The sequence below is a fragment of the Anguilla rostrata genome, chromosome 9, assembly GCF_018555375.3.
Source record: "Anguilla rostrata isolate EN2019 chromosome 9, ASM1855537v3, whole genome shotgun sequence".
Taxonomy (NCBI): Eukaryota; Metazoa; Chordata; class Actinopteri; order Anguilliformes; family Anguillidae; genus Anguilla; species Anguilla rostrata.
This window is the reverse complement of record NC_057941.1, coordinates 715,001-723,472: the sequence shown is the minus strand read 5'-3', so window position 1 is coordinate 723,472 and position 8,472 is coordinate 715,001. Positions and strand designations below refer to the sequence as shown.

At 56.3% G+C, this 8,472-nt stretch overlaps 1 protein-coding gene across 1 annotated transcript in view; it reads right to left on the bottom strand.

Annotated features, from left to right (window-relative positions):
- Positions 1-418: 418 nt before the first annotated feature.
- Positions 419-8,472, bottom strand: part of LOC135262605 (protein sprouty homolog 3) — a 10,290-nt gene continuing 2,236 nt past the window's right edge. Inside the window, exon 2 of the mRNA XM_064349624.1 lies at positions 419-3,560. Within this exon, the coding sequence (XP_064205694.1) occupies positions 2,599-3,489 (891 nt within the window). The 5' untranslated portion in view covers positions 3,490-3,560 and the 3' untranslated portion in view covers positions 419-2,598. The remainder of the gene's footprint in view (positions 3,561-8,472) is intronic.

The window sequence follows — 8,472 nt, the reverse complement described above, 5'->3', positions numbered from 1 at the left end:
AACACTGTGCCTCAACACAGCCCTGAACACTGTGCCTCAACACAAACCTGAACACTGTGCCTCAACACAGACCTGAACACGGCTCCTTCATACAGCTCTATACATATTCTGACAGATACCCATTGCTAAACAGTCAGGTAACACACATTAAAATGTCTGTTAGAATGTCTTTGATACTGTGTGAAAAAGTGTGATCACACCTACACACACACACACACACACACACATCAAACACCAAAGATGCTCTAAACATTGAATGCAGGCTGTAATCTGTCCACTTCAAACAAACATTGATATGCAACAAACATTGTGTCTAGAAACAAATTCCTGAGGCACAAAACCCATCGAACATTACACAATGTTTTACAGATGAAACCCCATCCACACCCCATCCTTGGACAGAGCAGCTGAAGAGACGTTGTCACTGAAAGCACCCTTTATTAGGATTTGCAGCCAGGAAGGTCCATGGCAGCCACATCTCTTCACAAGAAAATAAAAAGAAAAAAGAAAGAAAAGCCAAATATGATCACAATTTCTTCACCAATAAATAAATAATTCTTCTCTTTCATCATAACAATTTAAATAAATATCTGTGACTCGTCGACAATGTCAGCAACGAAAAAATAAGTGTAAAATTTATATTCATATATTCATTTATATAGAATTTTATATATTTATATATATTTATATATTCCTTAAATTCTTTTACAACATACAAGATGCCAATTGTACCAAAGCAATACATACTAGTACAAGAGGGGAACAGACAGTGGTTAGTCTACAGCCTGCAAACAGCACCAGAGGAACATTCCTGTAAAATGCATGTACCAATACACTGAGCCCCTCCCAATACACTGAGCCCCTCCCTCTGTATACTGCCCAAATGTGGGGGGGTGGCGAAGGGGGGTTGGGGGGGGGGGCTCTGAGATTTGCATTGTGGAGCAAAGCAGTTGTCTCATCGGATTCCTACAGGGGAGGGGTGTGTGTGTGTGTGTGGGGGGGGGGGTCGGGGGGTCATCAACACTGCGGCTTCTGTAACGTGATCACATTCAGACTGAAGCTGTCAATCAAACACATCAGAGCTTGCATCTCTGAGTGGCAGTCATGTGGATGATGATGATGATGATGGTGGTGGTGGTTTCCCTGGACCCAGTGTTGCAGAGGAGTAAGACTACTCCCCCCACAGGACAAAGCTGTATTTCTGGGGGCTAAAAATATCTCAGGCATCCGACTGAAGGTAAATCTCAATATCAGTTGGAGCAATAAGAAAAGAAATAAAAGAATAAAAATAACAATGCATTAATAATAATAGTGTTTACATACAAAAATATACCAAAGTAATTCTAACAGACAGGATGGCTGTGCATACGACTCCACATCTGCACAGCCGACACAGAGAATTCATTTTCATCAGTGCATCGGACAGAAAGACTGTGCCACAGGAACCTCCCACCCAAACCCACCCCACACCCCCCACCGCCCCCCTTCCCCTGCCCCCCCAGCAGGGAGACAGTCCAGTCCCTTCAGCTCCTCTCATACACCACACGGGCAGCCTGCATACCCCCCCTCCCCCAAAGAGTCTACAGGTGTGCAGGTACAGGTAGACTGTGCTCCTCCACTAAATCTCCTTGACGATCCTGAGCCCCCGCCCCCCCCAGGAATGCGTGTAAATTCAGCTACTTTGGTCTTTGTGGTCCCAGCCTGCTGCAGGCGATGTTGTCCCCCCCCCTCTCTCTCCACAGAGCCCCCCGGGAGTGCCGCTACGGGACAGTGGACAGCGGAGGGGTGAGCGAGGAGGGTGAGGGGGGGGGTGGCGAGCGAGGGCGGGCGGGTGGGTGGAGAGCGAGAGGGGGCGAGGGGGGCGAGTGAGTGAGGGAGTGAGCGGGGGCGGGGGGGCGAGCGGCGTCTGGTTGGCGAGAGCAGAAACCCGAGCAGCAGCCCCTCCCGACGGCACACGCACAGCGATGGGCGAGGCCGCGCGTTCTCATTGGTCCTTTATGAGGAAGCTCTGGGGCCCGGCCAATCCGGTTTCGGCAGTCCTCCGGTCGCCTCTCCCGCGGCGCTCGCTGCTTTGTCCTGTCGCCGCTCACACTGGCGCGGGTCAAACTGCACCTCCCCATCCTTTTCCTCCAGGACTGGCCTCTTCCCCAAATCTGAGGCCCCGTTTCTCTGCTCTATCGGGATCCGTGGGGGGGTTCTCTGCGAGTGACCAGCGCACAGCCTGTGCCCCCCGCACCCCCGCTCCCCCAGCACACCTGCCTGGCTGAAATGAAGAGCAGCCCCGCTGAGCGCTCACATGGGGTTTGATTCTATTTCCTTCCAGGGGAAGATGATCCTTCTGCTCGCTGCGCAGAAACAGGAGAATAAACCGCCCAGATAAGGAGACTCTAATGGAGCCTCGCTTCCGGGAAATGGCGCGGGCACGAAGGGGGGGGGCGGCCGGGGGGGCGACAGCATCAGTCTGGACATCAAAAAGGCTTTGGTCCCTCCTCTGGAAATGTGGAGCGAGATTCTGCTTTGGGACGAGGGCGGGGCATGGCAGGGTGCGGCGGGACAGGGTGTGGCCGGGCGTGGCAGGGCGTGGCAGGGCTCTCTCCGTCATACGGGCTTCTCCAGGGACTTGGGGAAGGGGGCGGGGTTGGAGGCGGAGATCTTGCGGCAGACGGTGTTGGTGTTGCTGCAGCGGCAGCCTGGGCGGGTGGCGCGGTCGTAGCCGCGCTGGCAGGCGCTCAGGCACAGCTTGGCGGGCGGGTAGCAGCACAGGCAGGGCAGGCACAGCGACAGCGCGCCCATGGCGGCCCAGCGGGAGCAGCGGTGCGCCGGGGCGCAGGAGCAGGGCCGGTCGGCGCAGTCGTCCTCGTCGTCGGCGGAGCAGTGGTAGAACAGGCCCTTGACGCAGCAGAGGCAGGAGGCGCCCTCCAGGGCCGACTCGGCAGAGCACAGGCAGCGCTGCTGGCACAGCCAATGGGACGGCAGGCTGCGCGGCGTCCCGCACTCCGCGCACTTGCAGCGGCCGCACCGCTCGCAGATCAGCAGGTGGCGGCTCGGGTGGCGGCTGGGGCGGCGGCCGGGGCGGCCCGCCTCGGCCAGCCGCTTGCCCAGCGCGTCGGGCTTCAGCTCGGCTTTGGGCTGGCTGCGCACCGGCAGCAGGCTGGACCGGGACCGGCCCAGCAGTCTCTGGTCGGAGGTGGTGCTGCTGCGGGACAGGGAGCTGACGGTGCTGGAGTGGCTCACCTGCGCCAGGTGGGCGTGGTGGTGGAGGCTCTGGCTGCGTGGGATGTGCCCGCCCTGCCGCTCGCTGTGCCGCTCGCCGTGCCGCTCGTCCTGGGCGAGGAAGAGGCCGGACGGGGCGCCGGACTCCAGGGCCAGGGGCCGCTCCACGTAGTCATTGCTGGCCCGGATGGCCCGGATTTGGTCGATGGACAGGACGGGCACCGGCTGGAGGTCCAGCTCGTCCAGCTCCGTCTGGCGTGGGGGGGCCAGATCCATCCTGCGGGGGGAGGGCACCAAGGGGGGGCCAGGACACGGGGCGCAGGCACTTCAGGGCACATCAGAGAAACCTGAAACATCGAAAAACAGACCGTCACTTTCCCAAACACACCCCGGAGCACCCCCAACCCCAACCCTAACCCCACCCTCACAGTCACACACCCCAGAGCACCTGCACCCCCAACCCTAACCCCACCCTCACAGTCACACACCCCAGAGCATCCGTACCCCAACCCTAACCCCACGCTCACAGTCACACACCCCAGAGCATCCGCACCCCAACCCTAACCCCACCCTCACAGTCACACACCCCAGAGCACCTGCACCCCAACCCTAACCCCACCCTCACAGTCACACACCCCAGAGCACCTGCACCCCCAACCCTAACCCCACCCTCACAGTCACACACCCCAGAGCACCTGTAACCCCAACCCTAACCCCAACCCTAACCCCACCCTCACAGTCACACACCCCAGAGCACCTGAACCCCAACCCTAACCCCACCCTCACAGTCCCTCATCAAAATATTACACATCTCCAGTTACATCAGCAGAAAAATACAGACGTCTGGCTCAGTAAAGAGCCGAGTTTCGAGTTCAGACTGGGCTTTACGAACAGATGTAAAACCACATGGATTTTAGCCGATCCAGTTCATTAAGGTGTGTTCAGAAGAGACCAGGGGAAATATAACTATATAAATAAGCTTCTTGAGGGCTTCCTTGAGTGGAATGCATTGCAATGTTATGGAGCAAATAAACAGGGCTGCTGCAAAATTCAGCTTAAACCAGCCTAAACTGTGTTTTTGACAATTCTAGCTGGTTTTAGCTGGTTGTCCAGCTGAGCAGCCAATAGTCCTCCTGCCTGGCCAGCATTTCACTCCACCAACTTAACCAGCTTTGACCAGGTCCTCTAGCAGAAATGTTCAGCAGGGTATGCAAAGTATTTCACAGTGGCAATTAAAAGTGCCGCCCTCGCTGTTGTTTTGAGTGAGCTCTGCCTGGGCTGAGATGGAGAGAACGAAAGTCACCGCCCTTCCCTGGCCAGCAGGTTCCCCCGTGTTCAGCTCATCCCGAGAAAGCACAGAAATGTGGAGGTTGAGAGGGACAGGAGAACATGGGCGTTCTGTACCAAGCTGCAGAGCCACGAGCTGTGTGTGAGCTTCCAGCCGGCCTCCCAGCCCAGCCCTGCTCCGACCCCCAGAGGAGGAAACTCCGGCACTCGGAACGTTAGCGGGAACGCTGAAGCTCATCGCCCCGGGACTGTGAGGAGGACAGGCGGAGCAGCGCTCAAAGCATCGCAAACAGACCGGTGGCCCAGAGGAACTGGAGAGAAATCTACAGAGAGGAGGAGAGATCAGGGCAGCAGGCCGTCCGGTGGGCCTGCCTGCAGTCTGGGGCAGGGGGCAGTGGGCCTGCCCGCAGTCTGGGGCAGGGGGCAGTGGGCCTGCCCGCAGTCTGGGGGAGGGAGCAGTGGGCCTGCAGTCTGGAGCAGGGGGCAGTGGGCCTGCCCACAGTCTGGGGGAGGGAGCAGTGGGCCTGCAGTCTGGAGCAGGGGGCAGTGGGCCTGCAGTCTGGAGCAGGGGGCAGGGAGCAGTGGGTAGGGTCTGGGGCAGGGAGCAGGGGGCCTGCAGTCTGGGGCAGGGGGCAGTGGGCCTGCAGTCTGGAGCAGGGGGCAGGGAGCAGTGGGTAGGGTCTGGAGCAGGGAGCAGTGGGCCTGCAGTCTGGGGCAGGGAGCAGGGGGCCTGCCCGCAGTCTGGGGCAGGGGGCAGTGGGCCTGCCAGTCTGGGAGGGCAGTGGCTGCGTCTGGAGCAGGGGGCAGTGGGCCTACAGTCTGGAGCAGGGGGCAGGGGCAGTGGGTAGGTCTGGGCAGGGAGCAGGGCCTGCCCGCAGTCTGGGGCAGGGGGCAGTGGCCTGCAGTCTGGAGCAGGGGCAGGGAGCAGTGGGTAGGGTCTGGGGCAGGGGGCAGTGGGCCTGCCTGCAGTCTGGGCCAGGGGGCAGGGAGCAGTGGGTAGGGTCTGGGGCAGGGGGCAGTGGGCAGGGAGCAGTGGGTAGGGTCTGGGGCAGGGGGCAGTGGGCAGGGAGCATGGTAGGGTCTGGGGCAGGGGGCAGGAGGCAGTGGGTAGGGTCTGGGGCAGGGAGCAGGGGGCCTGGCTCAGCCAGCCTGGCTCTCAGAGGTACGATGCCACGCAGACCAGATAAGGAGACCTGCACAGGAACCATTAGAGGCATTTACACATTAAGAGCCGCAGGAAAAAAACAGGACAGAGGAAGTCCTGGAGAGTAATCGCATCACATCCTGCCACTCCTGCGCCTGAGCCCTATCAGACCATCTAATTGTGTGGCTGCGGGGGGGGGGGGTGCTGCTTATTTTCCATGAAGTCATCAAGTAATCATCTGGAACATGAATCTCAGCTGCATCTGCCCCCCCCCACCCCAACCCAGAATGCAGAGAGTCTAAATGACATCAGGAGGTGAAGGTATTAAGGGCAAGCTCTGGGTGCCTGAACATCGCTCTGGTGTGTCCACTGATTCCTCTGGTCCACCAATCTGTGCAACTCCATACTGGTGCAGTCCTCACCATGGGTATAGCACTCAGGGCTGGTTTAGTACTCAGTGTTGATTTAGCACTCAGGGCTGGTTTAGTACTCAGTGTTGATTTAGTACTCAGGACTAGTTTAGTATTTAGTGTTGATTTAGCACTCAGGGCTGGTTTAGTACTCAGTGTTGATTTAGTACTCAGGTACTATGCAGTATTAAGTTTAAATTTAGCACTCAGCCTCAAACAGTGTTTGAAGGACACAGACTATGCTTTAGAAGAAATCACTGTAACAAATTCAGATTTAGTAACTCAGCATAAGTACACAACACAAGTTTTGACATTAGCCCCATCAACAGTATTTAAGATTAATTAATGCTGTCGGGTAACACGGGCAAATTCAGTTCACAGATCAAGAATAACCCAGGTTTGGGACAATGCCATCACAAATGTCACACAGAGTGTGTATTTTTGGGTAACCTTGTCAGATCGTGTGCCAGTTAAATTCCCAGAAATGCCCCACTCATAACGCGGACCACTGTGATCTTGATATCCCATTCATAGAGATCCATAATTCCCATACATGCCCCCATCATCATATAATAGATCCACTCGATCCATTAATACTCCCATTCATAAGAGATCCCTCAGATCCATAATACTCCCATTCATAAGAGATCCACTCAGATCCATTCAACCCCATTCATAAAGATCCACTCAGATCCATTAACTCCATTCATAAGATCCACTCAGATCCATTAATACTCCCATTCATGAGAGATCCACTCAGATCCCTTCATACTCCCATTCATAAGAGATCCACTCAGATCCATTCACACCTCCATTCATAATAGATCCACTCAGATCCATTAATACTCCCATTCATGAGAGATCCACTCAGATCCATTAATACTCCCATTCATAAGAGATCCACTCAGATCCATTGATACTCCCATTCATGAGAGATCTGATCAGATCCATTAATACTCCCATTCATGAGAGATCCAATCAGATCCATTAATACTCCCATTCATGAGAGATCTGATCAGATCCATTAACAAGTGCACTGGCAGGCTTGTTAAGTGAAATGTAAAGGTCAGCTGCAGTCCCCCACTCCCGTACATACCTCCCCCCCCTCAGCAATCCCAACCCATCAGCACCACCACAGCACTCTCTCTCTCACACACAGCCGGGGTGAAAAAGATCGATATCCCACACTCCAGAGCCGCAGCAGGGACTGTGACATCACACCACACATCCGCTGAGAGCCAGAGCACTTCACCGCTAGGATGGATGGTCTACGTTTGGGGACAGGTACCACAGGCAGCACAGGTACCACCGGCAGCACAGGCAGTACAGGTACCACCGGCAGCACAGGTACCACCGGCAGTAAAGGTAACACAGGTAACACAGGTAATGCAGGTAATACAGGGCAGGGTGAGGGGTGTGATGTCAGAGGGGCTTGGGTTCAGCCCAGGGAGTAACCTGAAGACACGCTGTGCTCCCAGGGAGTATTATTGCTGGCAGAACCCTGCCTGAGCATCCCACTCCAGCGTCCCGCCCCAGCATCCCCCTCCCCCAGCATCCCCCTCCCCAGCGTCCCATCCCAGCGCCTCATCTGGTCCCAGGACCAGGAGCCTGTGTTACGCATACTAACCAGCACACACCTCTAGCTCCCAGAGCTGGAGCTCAACCAGCAACTATAACAACAAACAAATCACAGAAGACGAGCGAAAAGCATACATGGGAAGAGCATGAAGGGGCTGCAGTGTGCTGACCGCCACTGTTCCCTCCCAGTGCAGTGTGCTGACCGCCACTGTTCCCTCCCAGTGCAGTGTGCTAACCCTCACTGTTCCCTCCCAGCGGCCGGCACACGCACCTCCCGAGGGCGTTTTATTTTTCGGGGGTCCCCGGTGAGCAGCGAGGCGAGGCCTGTGGGTGCGATGGTATGCAGCAACACCGGATCCTCTGGGCTTGGCACGAACGATGACATCATCACGTGGGGCTATTATTTAGCTCCCCTGTCTGTGACCCTGCACATCCCAGTCTGATGTGACCTGCACATCCCTGTCTGTGACCCTGCATGCACATGCCTGTCTGTGACCCTGCATGCACATCCCTGTCTGCACATCCCAGTCTGATGTGACCCTGCACATCTCTCTCTGATGTGACCCTGCATGCACATCCCTGTCTGCACATCCCAGTCTGATGTGACCCTGCACATCTCTCTTTGATGTGACCCTGCATGCACATCCCTGTCTGCACATCCCAGTCTGATGTGACCCTGCACATCCCTCTCTGATGTGACCCTGCACATCCCTCTCTGATGTGACCCTGCACATCCCTCTCTGATGTGACCCCGCACATCTCTCTCTGATGTGACCCTGTCTGCACATCCCAGTCTGATGCTGCTGCTGTTAAGCCTGCTTCCACTCCCCCAGCCTTCTG